The sequence below is a fragment of the Cyprinodon variegatus genome, unplaced genomic scaffold (genome assembly GCF_000732505.1).
Source record: "Cyprinodon variegatus isolate N-32 unplaced genomic scaffold, C_variegatus-1.0 Scaffold454, whole genome shotgun sequence".
Lineage (NCBI taxonomy): Eukaryota > Metazoa > Chordata > Actinopteri > Cyprinodontiformes > Cyprinodontidae > Cyprinodon > Cyprinodon variegatus.
Window position 1 is genome coordinate 115,429 of NW_015150907.1, and position 20,989 is coordinate 136,417.

Sequence of the window (20,989 nt, forward strand, 5' to 3'; positions counted from 1 at the left end):
TGGAAGGATAACTTTTTGTTTGTTGAATTTAAACTTCCTCATGTTGTCCAGATAAAATGTTGAGTAGAACATCATCCTAAGGTCTGGCCGCAACCGTTTTTATTGGTTCCGCTATCGGGACAGAACCAATAATGGTTACAGCGAGTGGTTTGGTAAATATTAGAAAATTATTGTCAATTATCTTAATGTTTGATATGGATTACAAAAATAAAATCCTATTTATGGTGTGGTAACAATTTTAAGACCTTTTAAAGACTGATATAACACATTTTAACAACAATTAAAGCATTGATTTTATACTGAAGAATTCAATGCCTTTTGAGACTTTTTAAAGGGGTAATAGAATGATTATATAGTGTATTTGATGCTGGTCCTTAAGGTCTCTGAATAGGGTGTGTAACATTGGTTGGGCTGAAAATGGGGTATTTGCTGTTCTTTGCATCCCAATGCAAGCCTGGTTAAAAGCCCTAGAATGAAACAACAGGTTTTCTTCCTTTTATGGTATGCTCATGAATATTTAGATGAGATGTGCGCTGATTGGTTGGTTTACAACGAGCGAAGCTGCCGAGCAAAGACGCATCGTAGAAACAAGCACTCACTCACCGAAACATTGAAATTGTTGATATGATAGGGGGACCAGACATCTGTTTTTTTCCCGGACATGTCCTACTTTTCATACCTAAAAAAATCATCAGGGGGGAATTTCAAAATCGTCCAGGATTTTGGTCGACTACAGTGCAGTACAGCGACGAGTTGACGTCAATTTCGGGGCTTCGTCTGGATTCGCCTGTTTTATGATGGAAGTTTAGAATTGTGAGTGAAATGGGGTGTCGATTGGGTTTGAACTTCTCTGTACGTTTATTTCACCCACTGAATTATCGTTATTCATCTATGACAAGGTAAACTCGGTTTTGCATTCTATGACCCCTTTAAGGAACCCTGATTACATTGAAGTATGGTGAAGGCAGTGCCATGCTTTGGGGACACTCATAAGGAGCATGAAAGCAAGTAACAGACCACCTTTCAGAAACCATAAAATACCTGAAACTGGGAGAGTGGTTAATCTTCCGGCAATTTAGACAAAATAATGTTCATTTAAGTAAGGTTCAATCAAAGTTCTGACCTAAATCTAGTTGATAATCTTGGTCTCAGCTGGAAAATGCATGAAGAGTGAGATAAAAATCAGTCTGTAGATGTCAACACACTGAGACAAGGCCCAAAAGTCCTGCATATAGAACTACAGTCAAAAATCTCGATCTACAAAATATGAACTCAGTATATACTCAGAAGATTTATTTTCTAAATAAGGTACATCACACTGGCCAACAGTCTTTAACTTGAGCTTTTTTTTTCCACTTCAGACTGATCTAGGTCACTCTATCACTTAAAATCCCAATGAAGCGGACTGGGGTTTACCATTTTCCAGACGCGTCAATACCTCCGCAAGGCACAGCACGTTGCAGTTTATTGAACAATTAATTATATGGACTGTTTATCTGAATCCTTTTTCTAAGCTCCAGAGTGAACATGTACCTCCAAATGTCTTTACCTGGCATTGCATGAGCCTCATATTATTCCTATTCCTCATCGCTGCACCTCTTGACTGCTGTGATCTTCTTTATGGATGAACCATTAATGAAATTTTACCCAGAGCCTTAAGGTAAAAGCTGCACCTAGTTGCTTGGTGGAAGGGTGGGCTGCTGTCCTCAATGCAGCATTGAAAACTTGAGTCCCAGATTTCAGCCATCAGCTTCTCATAGATAGCTAGCTTTTAGACCAAATGTAACCTCTGTGCAGCAATTATTTGTTTTTAACATGGTTCTGTGCTTTTAAAACAAACAATGGTGGAGATTGCTTTTGGGAGTGCTGCATCATACATACAGTAGAGCTGTGTGGGCAGAACAATACAAAGGGCAACGAGCAACACAGGATTCATAAATGTGAGGTTGGTACACTCTCTCTGATAGTTGGTTATGTTTTGTTCATTATTCTACATTCTAATTATGAATGTAACACATTTTTAATACTATTCTGAATGATCAAAAGGGGCATTTACTGAAAGCAATAAAACCCTCCTTTGAATTCTGCAATTTCCAAGATTTTGAGGTTGGAAAACTTGTCACTATAACCCTAATCTGTGGCTCTTTCTACAGTTCCTCTATCTATAAATTAGCAATATTGTCCGGCAATCTCAGAAGAGTAGATCATGACAGCATTGGGCTCACACATTTTTTTAGTCTAGTCAGTTGTACTGTACCTGTGCATAGTCCCGCTCCAGCTGTCCTTTCTTCAAGCTGTAGCTCCTGCCAACAGAGAGACAGATTTTTTTTTAACTAACTGGTAACAAAGGGATGAACAAAAACAATAAAAACCCATTTTGGACAATTCAGTTTTTAATCAAATTCATTTCAATTTACAGGATGCTGTCAGGACGAGGCGTAGCCTTGTTCTCTGATATGAGAGAAATGAATCTCTGATGCACTTCCACAGCTTTAAATATACCTATGATGATGCAGCATTTTAAGAAGATCTCAACAGATCTTTCTAAAAATAACTACAACATTTCCCTCATCTATAAAATCTAGTTCTACGTGTCCTCACTGTTCCATACAACAGTTCTTATCAGAGCTCAGGAATGTTCACCATGGGAAGCAAAAACACTGCAGCATCTAAATACCCAGGGATAAAAATAACGGCTACCTACTTTGGAGGGGGGAAAAAAAGAACCCACGTTTGACCATTGAAAATAAAGAACTAAAAGAAAAAATATTCCCCCAAGAAAATGTTCCTTTTTATTGGTTTAGAACTGCTGGTCAGCCCCAGCATATTTAACAAATGACTTAAATGTCACATTGATTCTCCTCTATGTGCAAACTTATCTTTACTTTGTTGGTTTCTGAAAAATTAGGAGCATATATCATAAGTCTCATGAGTGTGTAAGTACATCTCAGGCCAGAAACCTCACTGATGCAAACAGAGAGTAGAAATTCTCTTTTCCAAACTCAGAGCTCGCGGATCCGTCTGTGCAGGTCAAACACTGACTATGTACGTCTGCCTCACATAATCCATCTCTTTAAGTTTCACAGGCTTTCTGGAATGACTTCATATGAAATGCAAATGAAAAAATTACCAAAATGCCTGTATTAAAGACGGGGATTTCACATGGCAGCATCATGGCAAATGGCTTCAGAGTGAAAGATCTGAAAGCTCATTTGAAGTTTATACAGCTTATAATGATCCTGGCTTCAAATTAGGGCTGCAACTAATGATTAATTTGCTAATCCATTCATCTGTAAATAATTCTTTGGATTAATCAATGAATGATCGGATAGCTAAAGGTTCCTTAAAGAAGAGTTTTTACAGAATTAAACCATATGAAACAACAACTTTTCCACTTGATGAGTTCTGGGTAGAGCATATTGACACATGAAAACGTTATTTTATCTTAAATGCAAAATATTTATGCATTTTTTTATATTTTGGTGCAAATACTGCTCTAGGTTCGGTTGCTCTGTCAGCTAAAGGCATTTTTTAGTCTCCAGATAAAGATTTATCAATTGCTAAATTAGTTGACAATTATTCAAATGATTGGTTAAAAACAATTCCACCTTGCCATGACATGTAAGGTGATGATGAAGGTCCTGGAAAAGGCTCTCTTTTGAAAGCTAAAACTGATCAGCAGCTGATGAAGCCAAAACATTTGATTTGCTTATGTTTTTTCTAACTTCTTAATTCTGCCATGTAAAATTACCAGAAGGCTGTAATCCTTAAACCTACAGTAAAAGTATTCTAAAAGGGTTTCTTTTAAAACTGATTATTTAAACTAAAAGATTAATTCAGAGTTGTTTCGGGGCAATAAGCTGAAAGGATTTTGTTTTTCTGCAAGAATGCAGATTGTAACAGTTGATCAGCTTGACAACAGCTGCTTTCACATGTTAATGTGGCAGAGAGGAGACAGCAACGCCAGCTTTCTTGAGGGTTTTTTTTACATGTAGACAAAGGAAACACACACTGTCTTGGTAAATCTCCCTTTCAAAGCAGTTGTTACAACCTTCTAGCTAGAAGTAGAAGCAAAATATCCCAGGATACTAAAAAGACAGTACTTCCTAAACCAGCGCTTGAAGCTATATTTATCCTATACAGTTAACATTAACATGTCTAATCCACCAACTGAGAGGATTTTAACAGTGGAAGGAGACACATAAAAACAAAAAAGCAAAGAGCAAATGTCATATATGGTAAACAAACAGGGAAGTCATTTTAGTCGGGCCTTTTCCTCACCGTGTTAAAGCCGTTTTTAATAACATAGAATAGGTTGGATTTTTCAAATCCTCAGTAGCAACCAGACTTAAACACTCCAGCAGAGGAAGCAGCTTCTGCAGCAGTTTATAGTACTCAGCCCACCCCCCATCTCTATCAGCTGAAACCTGAGATGCACCACAGTCTGTCTGGATTCTTCTGAGCCATGAGGGTGATGGGGTCTCCAGGCCTCGTTGGCGCAGTAGGCAGCGCGTCAGTCTCATAATCTGAAGGTCGTGAGTTCGAGCCTCACACGGGGCAGTTTTTTCTGCATTTATAAAAGCATGACCCTAACTCACTTAAACATAGTTAAATCAGAATATTAAACACAGCTAAGATACTCATATAGAGGCATTCATCAACCAGAAACAACACATAAAATCTATTTCAAAGCAGCAATTAAAGCTTACAGGTGAATGTGTGCTCAACCTGTTTAACAATATAAACAAATACTCAGCACACATTATCAATCAAGGCATCAGTTGTCTTTCCTGCCACTGTATTTTTAACGAAGAAAAAAAATTGGTGTAATTCAATTCAGTTTATTTATACAGCTCAGTCATCGCGGGGGACTTAGAGTAGAGCCGCTGCTCCTCCATGTCGAGAGGACCCGGTTGTGGTGGCCTAGGCATCTGGTTAGGATGCCTCCTGGAGGCCTCACTAGTGAGGATTCCCTCGGAGGAGCTGGTCCAAGTGGCTGCGGAGAGAGACGTCTGGGCCTCCCTACTGAAGCTGCTACCCCCGTGACCCGACCCCAGATAAGCAATTTATAGGGACAATTCAATCAGATCATAGAGATCGGTCCGGAACAAGCTGATTGCTGTTTTTTTTAGCTGTGATGACTCAACAGCAATCTCTCAAAGCAAGCATGTGTGTAGCCTTATACGCTGCATTGCTCAGTAATATTACCAATTTTAATTAAAAAAAAAAAGGCACTGCTGGGATTCGAACCCAGGATCTCCTGTTTACTAGACAGGCGCTTTAACCAACTAAGCCACAGCGCCACACATTCACTCTCAACAGTGACAGATAAAATATCTGAACCCAAGATGCCCCACCTTCGCTTTGACCGTCACTCCCAAGTGGTGCTTACCAAACAGGAAGGACAGCAACGTAGAATTAGAAAGAATGCCCAACCTACAAGCACATGAATAGATAACAATAGAACTATGTATTATACCAGATTGCGATCACCTGTACATAATTAATATGTTCATGGCATCACAGCAGGGACTTGCTCGGATGCAATATTTGGTAGGCATCTGGCAGCAGGGCAAATTTCTAATGCTGTCTAATGCTGAAAAGAAGAACTGCACTGAGTCTTTCGTGTTAAAAGCAGAGTTTGAAAAGGCAAAACTTTTCATTTTGCTGGTATTCCACAATAACACTGTGGCTTTACAGCTCTCGCCTGACTGAAATATTACTAATGCAATAAAATAATTGCTTGTATGAGAATCAAATGCTTATGCTGGCTGATAAACTATTCGCTTTTTCCTATTGTTATTTGTTTCACTCACCTTTTGCAAAAGCTTAATGTCTTTCAGAATGGAAGACTTTCTTTCCATCACCCTAGTCTTTAACTCCTTCCACAGATTATCTTTTGGACCCTGGCTTGGCAAGTGATAAGAAAACATGTTGATTGAATTAAAAGATTACATCAAACCTAAATCCGCCAGGGCATGAGAATAAAAAATATAAAATGGCATCCATCCATTCATTTTGAATAAAAAAAAGCTTCCTGAATGGGAAGCGAAATGTCTTGAAAATGACTTGGAAACAAAGTCCAGTGGATTGTTGTTTTTTTTTAACATTTTTGGAATGACTATGACCTGGATCACTGAGAATCTTTACCAGCAACCAGAACCACAGAGAAGCAGTTCTTTTGTGTGTGTCTTTACAGGCCACTCCGTCTGTTACGGATTTCATTTTAACACAAAAGATACAAAATTAAGCAACAAAAAATAAAATAAAGGATAATTCTCTCCTCCAGGGAAGCTGTGCGCTTTCCTTAAGATAAAAAAATCTGTGCCCCAGTTTACAGTCTGTTTGATTTTACGCATTCAGATAAAAACTTCTTATAAGGTAATCAGAACAACATGAAAAGAGGAAACTAATCACATTGGACGACACTAATTTTTGACAGGAAATTGCGCAGGTGGTTAACCATATTACAAGCGATGAATAAAGACGCATGAAGCAATTACCAGTTATCAGTTGAACTGAAATAAAGCTGATTCACACAGCAAGCAATAGTTGTTCTTTATTTCCCAAAAATCTGTCCATAAGCAGGGGTTTTCAGCAGAAAACAGCAGTTCTTATCTACTTTGTAATACCAATGTATTTACTTATGGCAAAACAGACAGCTAGGTTACATTTGTTTTCTGGGTTTCACCACACCTTACCCAACAAACAGTTCTCAGGTGCCATCCAGTTACAATAGCTAAATGTGAATTGAGTTTACTTTAGGGTTAGGGTGAGGTTTAAACTGGTAAAAGTTAGGTTATTGTCAGGGTTAGGGCATCGAAAGGGTTGAAAATGATGGAAGTCAATGGGAGTCAACATATGGTCCTAGTTACATATGGCCAAAAGAGAAGGTTTGTCTGTGCCCATGTATTTGTTAACAATTTCCCCAAAACTACATTATGATTTATATGTACTTGTGGGGACCAACAAGATGGAGCGGGGATTGGGATTATGACTAAAGTTTAAATGGGCTCTATGCACAACTTCACTACTTCCTGAACTTAAATCAGCTCTTTTTTTCCTGCCTTTTTCTACTGGATGGAATAATTAAACCAGATGAGTCACGCAATGGTTACTGAGGTCATGCACACCTGGATTAATCAGTTCATCCAGTAGAAAAAGAAAGGAAGCACAAGAGTTACCTTAAATACAGGAAGTAGTGAAGTTTTGCATGGAGCCCATAGAGTTTAGGTAACAAACCAAAGGGATACCAAACCAGTAGAAAAGTGAAGTGTATATAACCTTTTTTAATCCATTGCCTATTAAACTAATTTCTACTGATAGCTAGAGTCAGAAATGAGAAGTAAATATTTGCATGGACTATTTACATTTAATTAAGAAGCTATTGGGAAAAAAAATTACTTTAAGGGGTAGTTGTACTTCACCCAACTTTTACTATTAATTTATAATTGGGAGAGTATCTCTACTCTTACTTAAATAACACTTAAATAAGCTGATGTTCTTTATCCTTTCCTTACATATATGCAACTAGTGTAAAGATTGATTCCATATCTGGGCATTTCACCTACCTCTGTTTACATTGCAGTGAAAGAATGTTTACCTCCACTTATATATTTATTTTATTTATTTTTATGAGACAAAGTTGTTTCAGTTTTTAATAGGAAAAAAGCCTGAATCAATGTGGAAAAAAAGTTATTTCCCCTATTTGTGTTATTATTGGCAAAAACAAATGCTGATCCAATCAGACTTTTAATGTTTTACTGGATATTTGAGCATTAGTAAGACGCTTTAAAAACATTGAAGAGAAATCAAGACCAGCACAGAGCCAATAAGCACATCAACAAAACGTGCTGAGATCCCTGGGCATGTCTAGACTTTTCGTGATGTCATGGTGACATTACAGCAGAGCCTGAATATGTAAACACAGGTATCCAGTGATGAGGTGAAGATATGGCTTACAATCATTTTGCATGCTTATATGCCACCGCTAAATTCTTACAGCGGTATAAAAGTTGTAGAAATTCTGAGTAACAATAAAATATACTCGTCCGTCTTCTGCTTCTCAAAGTCTACTCACGCTGTTCACTAATCTCCTCAGTCGTCTTTTATCCTGTGTGATTTCTGCACTCTGCTTTTGTAAACTGCTTCTATTGTTCCCATCACTCCCTCAGCTTCGCTCTGCTTATGATGAATTTAGTGTTGTAACTGCAAGGTGTATGAGTCAGGAAATCAAGTCAGCCTCAGCTGTGCGTGAAGCAGAAAACAAGAAAAGGAAACAGAGTGAACGCCTCTAATAGGAAACACTTAAGTGCCTAAAGAGTGGGTAAGAAATAGATATACAGTATGAGTGTTGTTTAATGAGGCAACGGGTTCCCTAAAAAAGAAAGACGAAAAGAGGATTTAAACACGAGGGAATGGCTGAAATCTCTGGTTAATGTTGCACTAACAGATCAGCTGCATGAGTCAGACTGAAAGAGAGAAAGAGGAGGGTTGTTATGTTTTCACACTGCATGATCACCACAAGACATAAAGGAGGAGATTCTTTCAGATTCTGCAGACATTTTGCTGATTACACTAAAGGTTTTCTCCTAACTTGAAAACCAGGTAAACTGTAGGAAGAACAGAATAAAAAGGCATCAGTGTGATGGTACGAAAACAGTCAGATACTAAAAATTAACAATGATCTATTTCATGACCCTTAAACATTGGCTCATGGGATTGGTGAAAGGCTATGCTTCTCTTCCTTTGGGGAGCAGTGGGCTGCCATTGTGCAGCACCCAGGGATCTTGCTCAGGGACGCATATTGCAAGCTGTGGGGATTGAACCGGGTACTTGTAACCTTCTCAGAGCACAAGCGCATTGCTCAAACCACTAGGACAACTCTCCCCTAATGATCTGCCCATTTCTGAACACTTTAGCAAGGCCTGTCCCTAGTAAGGTTAGGGCTACACTTAGACATTAAACCCATGTTGGACCGATCAATACTGTGCCTGTTTGTCTTAACATGCAGGCCGGAAGGCTCAGGGAGTACGATTTCATCCTGTAACCCGGGGCTGCCGGCTCAAACCTCTGCTCTGACTTATGTCCTCTCCTGCTGCTGGCGTGCTAACTGTAGCTGCAGTGCAGCTTACAACCATCAGCATGTGAACAGAAGAGTGAATGACTGGAAGCACTTAGGGGTCTTCAAAGAGCACTATAGAAGTACAGGGAGTCTAAAATTACAGCTCATTTAAAAGCAAGAACAATGTTAACATCTCTATGAAGAATGTTCAAACAAGGGAATCTTATAAAGTTAAATACAAATGCTGTCATTATTACATGGAAGTCTCACAATCTCTTAAAAACGGGTATATCAGTAGCTGTTTAACCATAAATTACATCAATTAGCAGTTTTCCCTTTGCATAAAAATGAAGTGCTGCAAAAAGAACTTGTCATCGTTGTTTCATGAGCGATGCGTGAGAAACGGTGATGCTCAATAATCGATGAATCTGCATCAAAAATACAACCAATCGCATGGAGAGTGATGAACATTTCATCTCCAACATCTACAGGTTTCGGCATTAAATGATTTCTGATTTCATCTTAAAAATGCCAGAGACTGAGAACTAAAATCTTAAAAGGATTTTTCCCCCTCAAACTTGTTCAAAGTTCTGACTTATCCAAGGATGCAACTAAGATTATTTTGCAAATCGATTGATCCGTCGATTATTTTTTCGATTAATGATCAGATAGGAAAGGTTCCTTAAAGAAGACAATTTTTTTTTTCTAAGAAATTAATCCAAGCAAAACTAAAACTTTTCCACTTAAGGAATTATGGATAGAGCATATATACAGACAAAAAAGTTTTTTTGGTCATAAATGTAAAATTTTAATTCTTTTTTTTTTTATATAATTTTGATATAATTGGGTTTAAAGGTGGGTTACACATTTCAGAGTCTCCAGGGGGAGAGGCGGCCTAGAGGTTAGGGCATAGAGCTTGGAACTCTGAGTTCAAGCCCCACTCCCACAGACTGCCACTCTAGGTCCCTGAGCAAGGCCCTTAACCCCACACTGCTCCCCGGGGCGCCACACAATGGCAGCACACTGGAATGGGTTAAATGCAGAGGTAAAATTCTCCAATCTGAGGTCAATATGTTATGATTGTATTTATTTGCCTATATGTATTTTATATGGTGCTGCTTTGTATTTTACACCTCATATTATACAGCAAATTGTGACGCTTGTCTGATAAGGGTTTTATATAAATAAACCTGATTTACTTTCTATATTGGTTGACGATTATTTCAAGAATCAATTAATCAGGATTAATCCGATTAATTGTTTCAGCCCAACATTTATCCCACTTTTTAAAAACAGAGTCATGACGGTCAGAAAAATGCAGCAAAAAAGGTAAAGGATAAGTTACCAGTTCAACAGCTCTGTTTAAGCGAAGGAGAAGAGCATCACAGAGACTTATTGCTCCAATCAGTCACAGCGGCTGAAACACAGCCCGTTACACAGATCTCAGTAGACGCAGGGAGTCCTTGGTCATTCATAAAGCAATATTCAAGGATCTGGCACTTAATCAATTTAAGGATAACACTTTGAGCTGATGATCAACGACACTCACACCTTCCTAAGCTGCTGAGAACCAAACCAAACATATTCAATCAGTGCTCTCACTGGGACTCAAGTCAAAGGCGAACAGTGTGGCTGTGTTCATGTTGATTAGGATTAATAGCACTTTATTACTTACCAGTTGTCTTTTTTTTTTTTGCTGTATAATTTTGTGGAATACTGAAACATTCATACCCTATTACTTTTACCAGCCAGAAGGACAGTTTCATAATAATCTAAGGGTTTGATTTTAACTTTCCTGTGCTGTTAAATTATGGAAAGGAGCAGCTATGAGCACTCATCAGGACTCTAAGAGCATCACTGGTTCAAACTGGTGAGCTTCATCTGCCTATTAAGCAGTGAGAGCCATTATGTTTTAATGATATGCACAGATAATTCCCAGGAGTTACTATAAATCTGGATGAATGCACGGTATCAGATATCATTCTGCAAAGGAGAGCCACAAAAACAAGTATGTCGCATAAAGATCCCAAGCCAACAGCTTAAACTGTCACTTTTAATTTGGTTGATTTTAAGGTAATTATTTTTATAGATGAAAACACTTTGAAGAGGTAAAGACACAGAGGCGTAATCAAGCCATCCAAAAAGAAAACACCTTGAATCTGCAGGAACCCAGTATAGCTCACAATATTACCGAAATAAAAGGAATACGACCACAGGCGTTTTCTATGTGAGAGGATTTTACCAGTCAGCAGCAGTGGGTGATGCGTGCATCTCTGTTGAGCCAGATATTAGGGAATGGGGGGATTTAGCTGGATTGAGGACATCAAGTTGACTCTCTGAGCCCACCGGCTACTCATCATTTTCTCTTCCCTTAAGATCAAATACTGTAAACCCCCCTTCCTCGCCCCTCTTTCTTTCGAACTTGCACAGCTATTTCTGCACAGAATTCAGGCACAAAAAAACTAAAAACAACTGAAAACGCAAATGCAACGAGTGCTTTTATTCAACTTCCCTAGTTTCTGAGTAGAGTAAATAACCTCTGAAAAAAAAAAAAAAACTCTGAGCAGCTTTTGGGATTAAGGCGCCACATTTAATGTGTTCTTCATCAAGAAAAATATGCACTTTTCAACTTTGAAAAATGTCCCATGAGGCCAGACTTCCTGTGCATTGCTGCAGGCTTTAATCCTTTCAAAGATACTGGAGGTCAGGCCTCTATTCTTTAGCGGGTTGATTATTTTCCAGATTTAAAGCAATTTATGAGCCTTTTTTTTTCCAACGCACAATTATTATAAAAACAAAACTGTTCATACAATCGAAAAAAAGACATTTTATATGTTAAAACTGATATACTAGATTGTTGCAAGGAAAAGGATGCATGATGCTGAAATTACTTTTACTAATAACATGTTTAAGTGCAATTAAAATCCAGTGCATCAAGTTTCCTTCAGAAACTGGCACCCAAAGTGACGATGGATGCAGTTTAATACAAACAAATCCTCAAAGAAAACCGTTTGGAGGCTGCAAATGATTTAACTACCAATAATCTGGAAGAATCTGTGCCAAGACCTAATAAACAAGATTTAAACATCCTGTATATCTAATCTAACTGAGCTTAGATGTTTATAAAGAAAAACTGGCAAACACTGTAGCATCTAAATTGGTCCTAAAAATACTTTTCAGCTGCGGCAAGGCAGAGGATTGACTCAGGAGGCTGAAAACAAACACTCTCCACGCTTTTCACTCCAAATAAATGAAAAGTATCACCTTACAAAGTTTCTCTGGCCTAACACATCAAATCTCCACTGAGCCATGCTGTCCTGCTGCACCAAGACAATGCATCAAATTGCATCAATGTAATTTGGGGTCAGCTGGGTTGCATAAAGAGTCATAATGTCTTGCTTAAGGAAACAAACAGCCAACAGATGCGAGTCACAGCAGGGGCCTGGGCCCCAGCCATTACAATGTTTTATCACAAATAATTACAAAACAATAAAAGCTTAGGTAACATATTGAGAAAACCCTGCAGGCAGCCTTTTATTTCCACCGATAAGGATGACAGGAATAATTTGGGGATGTTTTTTGCCAATGGCATGCGGTTTCATCTCTCATGTACTGAACACAGTTTGAATGCATGTGTTCAACTGGCTCTCACGATTTCCCACAAGTGAGACCTGAGCTATGTTCACTCTCCAGAACCCCTACAGCAACAGGCCAGTCTGGTCACAAACAGCTGGAGCTGCCCTCCAGAGAGCACCGGGACGGAGGGACGAGTGGAAACAAGGCTGAGAATGAGAAACAGAGCACAGGACAGGAACGGGAGCAGAAGGGCAGAAAGCGTTTTTTGTTTTTTTTCCGCTGTCATAAATAATCAACGTTTAGCCAACAGAGTGAATGAAACTGAGAAAGGGAAGTGATGCCTTATCCCAGTGTTGAATCCATATGGGAAAACTGGCAACTCACATGGGTCATGAAGAAACAGAGAGAAAGATAGACTGGAAAATGACACCAGGAACATAAAAAAATAGTGAGATCTATAAAATAATGATACGCAATGCCCTCATCATCTTCATGCTTCATAAATACAATACCTCTTCCTTCTTATCTATTTCTTTGTCATGTCGCCTCTCTAATTCCTTAGCAGTTCCCTTTCCCCCTTCCTTTTGTTCGCTACCGTTTCTGTGCACGCATATCTGTGCCGGGCATAATCGCATCCACCGGCAATGAAAAGATTTGAAAACATCTGCCATTTGGCTTGAGGTTTTCCTTTTTCATACTTTGTCACAATGAATCGGAAAAGGATCCCGTCGGAGCCAATCATGCAAAGCAGAGATCCGTCATACCTCATGTCTTCCAGCAGATCACATTCAGTCTGATGTTTAAAGTGCAGCCTTGTCATCTGCTCGGCGTGAGTGTTTTTCAGCTCCTGCGTCACTTTGACCTGAAGAGAGTAAAGAAAACAAAGACATTGTCAGCTGAGAGATTACGCGCTTCTTCGTCTCCCAGCAGGCAGAAAAACATATGATTAGAGTTTCATTGCAGATTTAGGATTATAATGTCATTAAGAGATGAAGCCGGAGGGTTTTTACTTCATTACTGCATGCAAAATGATCTAGAGTTAGAAGACGGTATGCCACCTTAATGTTTTATCAGCACATTATGATTCAATGATCTATATTAATTCACATTTCATCATTCTTTTAATTCCACCTGTTCCTGTTGGGATTGAGGGTTGTATAAATCAGAAGCATAAAAAGCTGTTGTCAGCTGTTTTTTCTTTTTAATATCTTATTGAAAAGATTCTGTTAAAAGGATATGTTTCTATTATTTAAAGAAAAAAATATCCGGTTGTCAGTAGTCTACTTATACCTTAAAATTGTAGGTTAAGTTTGACATGTGAAGGTTCTGCTAACTTTGTGCTTTTCTTGTGAAATGTGGGAAAATCATCTCTCTTTTGAGCTAAAGAGTCTTTGTCATCATCATGTTCACTTTTAACAATAAAATTATTGCTAACAATATGCTGCTGAACAACAACTTATGATAGTTTAACAGTTGTCAGGCTTTGCAACCACTAAGGGAGGGGCTTATTGGTAAATGAGAAGGGAATTAGCTTTTTGGTGGGACCTCTAAGGTAGTGGGTTCAACCCCCATAGAAGCCATGAAAAAATGAAGGGTTTCGTTAAAGAAAACCAATAAGTTTGTGCAATACAGTAAAAAGCTGCTGAATGAAAAGTAAATTCAAAAGCAAGAAATGTAAGATTTTTTTACATAACTGAGAAAAAGTCTAGTTTCCAATGTGCAACAACCTCAAATTAAAGGTTAGGCAAAAGCAAAATTTAAATGGTTATGTTGACGTCCTAAACTTAAACTTTTACTGAAGGTTGTTGCCTTAACATTTTTTTTAGTTCTGCCACATTTTCATTTTTAAAAAATTCTACAAAATCAAACAACTGAATGAACATCCTGCGAGTGATTCCATAATTATCGTCAGGGGTTGTATATGTGAGGCAAAGGGGCAGCACTGTCTCAGTTAGTCCTGCTTTGATGCAATCTACCTGCTCACACTGAACGTCTAAAAACCACGTGGGACTCAGCTCCGCAGTGAGATGGACCTGCTCTGACTCGTCTATCCGGAAGCCGAATGAGTAGAAGAGAAATATGAAGCTTACTAGATGCACTGCTTTTGTAATTTGTGCAATTTTGTGCTGAATGCCCTAAAAAGAAAAGGCGGCGACGTATTTGGACAAAGACATGGCAGAGCAAACATGGCTACTACTGTCAATTTTACAGAAAGAACTCAATTTCACTCATTGCCCTGCCATGCTTCTGTGTTTTCTTCTGAGAGGAAGAAAAAGAAGAATCCTTGTTTGCCCACTGAACGTTTTGCCCTTGACGGTCAGAAGAAAATCAAAGGTTTGATTCCTGATCGGGAGGTGGTCGTGGGAGGCTGATCGCCCCTCGTTACCCCCTGTACACTACACGACACATGATGCATGATCAGGCTGAAAGTCGGTCCGATCGGAAAATTCTCACACGACTAGAGAATCTGCCCAAAAAGGGCAACAAAAAAAAAATCGCACAGCGTAAGCCCGGGTTAAGTTGAACTCTGCTGGCAGTCAAATCTATTAGGAAACTCTAGGATAACTGAAATCCACATCAACATTTCACAGCTCAAGAACAGTAAGGAAAATGATACAAATTCCTGGTGTTTTGCTGCCAATGTAATAATATTTATGATCTGGAAACTTAAGTTCTGCTTGTTTGTGGCAGATAGTCTTAATAAATGACTCTAATAAGGGGTTTTGTTCTTGAATTTAGCAACTTTTCAAAAAGTAATATATTTCTCCTCCTATTTGGTTACTACAGTTATGTTGTGGGGTCTGATTCATGAAGCAGGTTTACCAAAAAAACTGCCCTAAGGTGTCTAAGCCTGAAAACAGGGAAACTCTGACTTTTCCGGTTCACAAAGAGAATTTCCTTAACCTTTGTTTCAGTCACCATAGTAACATTCTCCCCAGAGCTAACCTGGTCGGCAGCAGGTTTTCTTCCATAAACTCAGAGTCTCCACTGTCTCCGCTCTCCTTACAGCTAATCACGCTGTCTTATTTCCTGATTTAGTCTTATTTTTGTCATAGTTGAGTGCATAAAAACATATATATATATATAAAACATATATATATATATATATATATATATATATATATATATATAAAACGTAACCATATATATATATATATATTTCACTAGGTCTGTTACACGTATTAGGGTTTGAAAACAAACCTTGCAAATCCGCTTGATGAGGATTATTCTTATTAAAGAATGATCGGCACTTTTTCGCAGTGAATTAAATATTTATAGGGAGAGGATTCTGAGTTGACAGGGCATAAGATTACCGGTACCTGTTTTTGGTTTGTTTAATACGAGGGAGATGCGGATCATTTTATTTTTATTTAGTTATATTTACAATACATGAAGATGTACTGAAATTATTTTCAGATTACACATAAAAAGATTCATTAATTCCATGAGGGAAAACTACTTTAGGGTTAGGATTAACTCGATGATAACAACCTAATGAGCCTACTTGCACAATCCGAAGGCATTCTATGGGCCTAATTGCCACTTATAACGGCTATTTATTAGGATGATCACATCCGAAGCACGGCTGCAAACGGTCAGCCACCTAGTATTAACTGTGTGATAGAAGACTGAACCAACATGAGGAGGGATACATGAGATGATCCACATGTTCTATATATTAGAACAATGTTTTTATTCTTCATCCTCATCTGCTGCCAGAAGATTTCACTTAAATAGATACATCCATCTACTACCATTCAAGAAATAATCCCGCAATATTTTCACAGTAACAACACTTATGGCAGGCTGTTTTGATATGTACTAATTTTAGTGAGTATGTATTCCTGTTATCTGAAAAAACATTTTTTTCTTTAAATGACCATTTCAAACAAAATGACATTCTGGATGTCTAGAAATTTATTTCAGATCTCCATATACCTAATATTACTGGTCACAATTTGTATTATTTTAACTATGATAAAATGTATTTCATATATCATTAATACATTTTCAGTCAAGCTGATAAATGTCAGAATGGCCACTTAAAATGTGTAAACATTTCTTGATATATAAAACTTAATTCTTACTAGTATGATTTGTTTTGTTTTTTTTTACTTTCTAAAATTCAGTTTCTGCTACAAAAATGTAATTTAGAAAATATATAATTACAGATCGGTCTAGGAGTGGGATTTTGAACAGGAAGAATCTTATTTTAGTGAGCTAGAAATGGAACAACAGAGAGAGGCGTGCTTTTAATAAATGTAAAAACGTTCTGCCATAGTCCACTTTATATTAGGGCTGAACGATATAGAAAAAAACCTCATTGATAAAAAAAAAAATTTATATTGATCGTTATTGATAATTATTGAAAAGATTTGAAACCATATTTTATGTGCAGCTCTGCCTGGACATTTTATGATAATGCTAAATGATTTAATTTGAATAAAGAACACAAACACAGACTTCCAATTAAATCTTTAATTAACCAACTTTTTTAACCACAACAGAATTGTTTTTAAGAAAAATAACTTAAGAGACCTGAGTTATGTTATTAAATACTGACAATGAATAAACTAAAGTGACCAGAAAAGTGACCAAAATAAATATAACAAATAAATATGCTTAGAGTTGCTGATTTGAATCTGAATTTGTTAAACCTGCTTCTAGAAACAGACCCCTTGTGGTTACCGACTCAATGGTCAGTAGTTGGGGTTTAGCAGCTTTGCAGCTGACAAGATTTGGAATATAAAACTGCATCATAATCAATTGTTTTAGCAGATCTGCACTTTATTCCAACGTTTGACCAAAAAAACAACATATTTTTTTGCAAAAGTGTTATGGATCAGCCAAAAAGAGTTGATTCAGATATCAGGTAAAATGAATCTTTATATAATGGAACCACAGCTTCTTTGCCGTTACATGTGGCAGCGGTTGAACGGATGGCCACATTAAGAAACACACCCACCCTTGTGGGTTCCATTAAAAGAGAAATAAAATTTCATTTCACACATGGGCGGTTTTCGCTGATTAAGCCAGATCTATTCACGCTGTCCTGTGCTAAAAATAAAGAATGTCCACAGAGACAAAGGAAACCTCTTAATGTACAAACATCCAGGCATCTCATGCCAAACAGAGAAGGTCAGCGAGCATTGTGGCCTGGATTCCACCATCTATTCACAGGGGGTAACAGAGGGTAAATTCATGACGCTTCTAGACAAAACAATCAACAACACATTACAGAGAGAGAGAGCAAACTTCCTTTCTCTCATTAGCTGCCCCTCTGAAGATACAGAGGGAGTGGTTCAATATATTATCAGGGCAAAAGCACTTCACTTGATTTCACCTTCTCTCACTTAGAGGAAACCACAGGAGGGGTGAGGCGTAAAGAGGTATCTGCACAGGGTTATGTGGGGATCAGGAGGCCGATCGAGGCGAGCCGGGCGTGACAGGAGAGGGAGGTGAACCATGAAGAGGGAGGAAGGAAGGAAATGAGACCGAGAGGAGAAAAAGAAAGAGTGAGATGGCGGGACTACAAACGATAGCATAGAAGAAGGCGACGATGGCTACAGAGACGGCCGTTGCTGGGATTAATAGGACCACGGTTTCCAACAAACTGATCCCACTAAACTACTTTCTTCTTACCTTATTGCTCCAACAAGCTAAATGTGACAATAAACACATCACACCTTTTTTTAGCTGATATTAGCACAAATATTTATTTCATTAAATCCACTTTACACCCTTTCTGCTTTAATATTGAAGTCACTGACAAAGGAGAACAAATGTGTAAAAGTTTGCTTAAAATTGGTGATTACAGGTTAGCTTAAGTATGTTAGTTTACGCTGCAGTACAAAATACACAACACATAAGAGTAGCTAGAAGGGCTCAGAAATTTACATACACCTGTTCTAATGCATTCATTTTTCCTTCGATATTTATCCAGGATGGAAGGTGAGAGAAAAAACAACAACAAATGCACAGGCTCCAATATATAAAAGCCGACCCCTTATAATAGAATAATATGTATCCTATAGAAAAAGGAAAGAGAAACCAAAGTTTTCTGACGTAATAAAGACTTGATACTACCATCACCGTACTTGACAGTTGGGAAAGTTTCCAATCTAAGGTTTGAAAGGTTCATTTTGAGTCCTTCAAGTGTTCAATCTGTGTCCTCTGATGCAGAACCTGTTTCTCTAAAAGGTGTTTAACATGTTTGTAGAGGCAGAGGAAAATCTTAGTGAGCCTTAAAGGTGCCCATTTGCAGCAGCTGCTATTTCCTGGCTCTTTATAGAAATTCCCCATCTTTCATCTGAGTTTGAGTCAGAAGGCAGAAACTGGTAAACAACTGGGATAATCTCACTAGGGCTGGAGCAATTAATCGAATTAATCATGATTAATCTATTATTGAAATAATCGTCAACTAAATCAGTGATCGATTAATTGTTAACCGGAGCTTAGAGACTAAAATGTTGGTATAGCTGACAGAGCGACCTGCTTAGAGCAGTAATTATACCAACTTATAAAAATACTTGCATAAACTAAATTTATGCATAAAAATGCATAAACCTTTGCATTTAAGATTTTAAAAAAACTTCTTCGTCTGTCTGCTCTATCCAGAACCCCTGAAGAGGAACATTTCTAGTTTAACTTTGTTTAATTCTGTAAAAATCTTCTTTAATGAACCTTTGGCTATCCGATTTTTAATTGATTAATCGAAAAAATAATCAACAGATTAATCAATTTGCCAAATAATCTTTAGCTGCAGCCCTAAATCCAACACACCCAAAGTGGTTGTTGGATAGATGTAGCAGGTATTATTGAGGTCATACGTCCTTATTTGACTTTATATCTTTATTTTTAAAACACCTAGATAATAATAACTTGTGCCCTCTTTCCTGTTTTTAAAAATCTCTATTTTGTTCGTTGTATTATCAGATTAAAAGTTAAACTAAGCGATTAAAAGCCCAAAGATATAATGGCGTTCATTCAAACAGAGATATAACAGTTCTGAACAGTTTTTAGAGTTTTGTTTTAGACATCTTGAGATTATTAAATATAATAATACGGACCTTTAATGTGGCAACACAATTCCATTCTACACTAGAAAAGGCAAGAATCTTAATGACAACTGAGAGGAAATCATAAAGTTTCACAGAAAAACGAAAAACAACCTAAAATTTTTGGTGGACAAAGATCTAAAAAAAAAATGAAGTAAATGTCTAAAGGACAACAGTGCTGTGGCTTTGGAGCGTTGGAGCAAACAGATGTACGTCACGCAGCTGTCGTAAGTCAAAGTTTCCCCCGGCTTACTAATTTTCTCAAGAATTACAACAGCTTTCTTACCAATTTCCTTTCCAGTGCCTGACTATTCTCCGGAAATCATTTTCTTGGTTTGTTAAGGTGGGCTACTAAAATCAGCATTATGAATAATTCAAACATAAAAAGCTCCTTCATTAAGTGGATCAATCAGACTCGATCCTCACACTCAAGATGCCGTTTTTTTCAATCGTTTTTTCTTAGCTGAAACTTGAACCTTTGTTTTCTGAACATTTGATGCGCGGCCAACTCTTCAGGTTTTCACTTCCATATTAGAAAACTTCGAAATATTGCCTGTCTGTTTCTCCATTAAGCACTAAGGCGTTGGTGTATCACAGTGAAATCCACCAAAGGTTGTGACTGTAATTGTACATTTACATGGAAAACCCACTATAACTACTGTTGCAGGGAACAAGAGCGATAAAATAACGCAGATTAAAAGGGATTTCCTCCCACTGGGTCCCCTCTCAGGTAAAAGCTTCCTTTTCTTTTCTTTTTTAAAAGAGAAATTTCAACCATGAGAATAAAGTCTGTCACATTTAGGCCAGCTCAAAATTCATCTAGACAGCCCTAATCTATTAGTCTGTGTTAACCCAGAAGCAGGCATCTATAATTTAAGCCCCATCAAACTAATATATGAGCCTCAAACGAGGGCAGTTTGTTAGCAGATGGGCTGAGACACAGACAAAACACTTAAGGGGCTGGATGTGTCGCTCAGGGAGGGAGAAAACACTTGTATCTCACAGGCGAACACTGATACACTCTGGCTGTGGCACTGCAGGCTGAGTGCGTCCAGTGTCTCAGCCACCTTCGCAGACCGTATAAAATAAAACAAAAAAAAAACAGTATTTGTTTTGCTGATACTCCCAAGTGCTTTAACATAAAACCGATCCAAAAAGATAGTGAAGAACAGCTTCGTGAAAGAGGTTCGCAAAGTGGGCGAGTTTTAAAGGACATGAAGTGACACGTGGAAAAAGCAGCACATCAAAAGCACAGGGGGGATAGAGATGTGATAATTAAAAGACAAGTGCA

The 20,989-nt window shown here is 37.9% G+C and overlaps 2 protein-coding genes and 2 non-coding genes across 5 annotated transcripts in view; 2 read left to right on the forward strand and 2 right to left on the reverse strand.

The window, feature by feature from the left end:
* Window positions 1-20,989, reverse strand: part of fchsd2 (FCH and double SH3 domains 2) — a 71,386-nt gene that overhangs the window by 46,177 nt on the left and 4,220 nt on the right. For both annotated transcript variants that reach the window (XM_015389324.1, XM_015389323.1), the window contains exons 2-3: window positions 13,405-13,502; window positions 2,258-2,303 (exon numbers count right to left, since the gene is read on the reverse strand). In XM_015389324.1, the coding sequence (XP_015244810.1) occupies window positions 2,258-2,303; window positions 13,405-13,502 (144 nt within the window). The remainder of the gene's footprint in view (window positions 1-2,257; window positions 2,304-13,404; window positions 13,503-20,989) is intronic.
* The window catches only part of p2ry2 (purinergic receptor P2Y, G-protein coupled, 2), a 56,789-nt gene that overhangs the window by 21,692 nt on the left and 14,108 nt on the right, over window positions 1-20,989 (forward strand). The window lies entirely within an intron of this gene.
* Window positions 4,488-4,560, forward strand: trnam-cau. The gene has a single exon. It is a non-coding gene; the product is annotated as a tRNA-Met (tRNA).
* Window positions 5,230-5,303, reverse strand: trnat-agu. Its single transcript has one exon. It is a non-coding gene; the product is annotated as a tRNA-Thr (tRNA).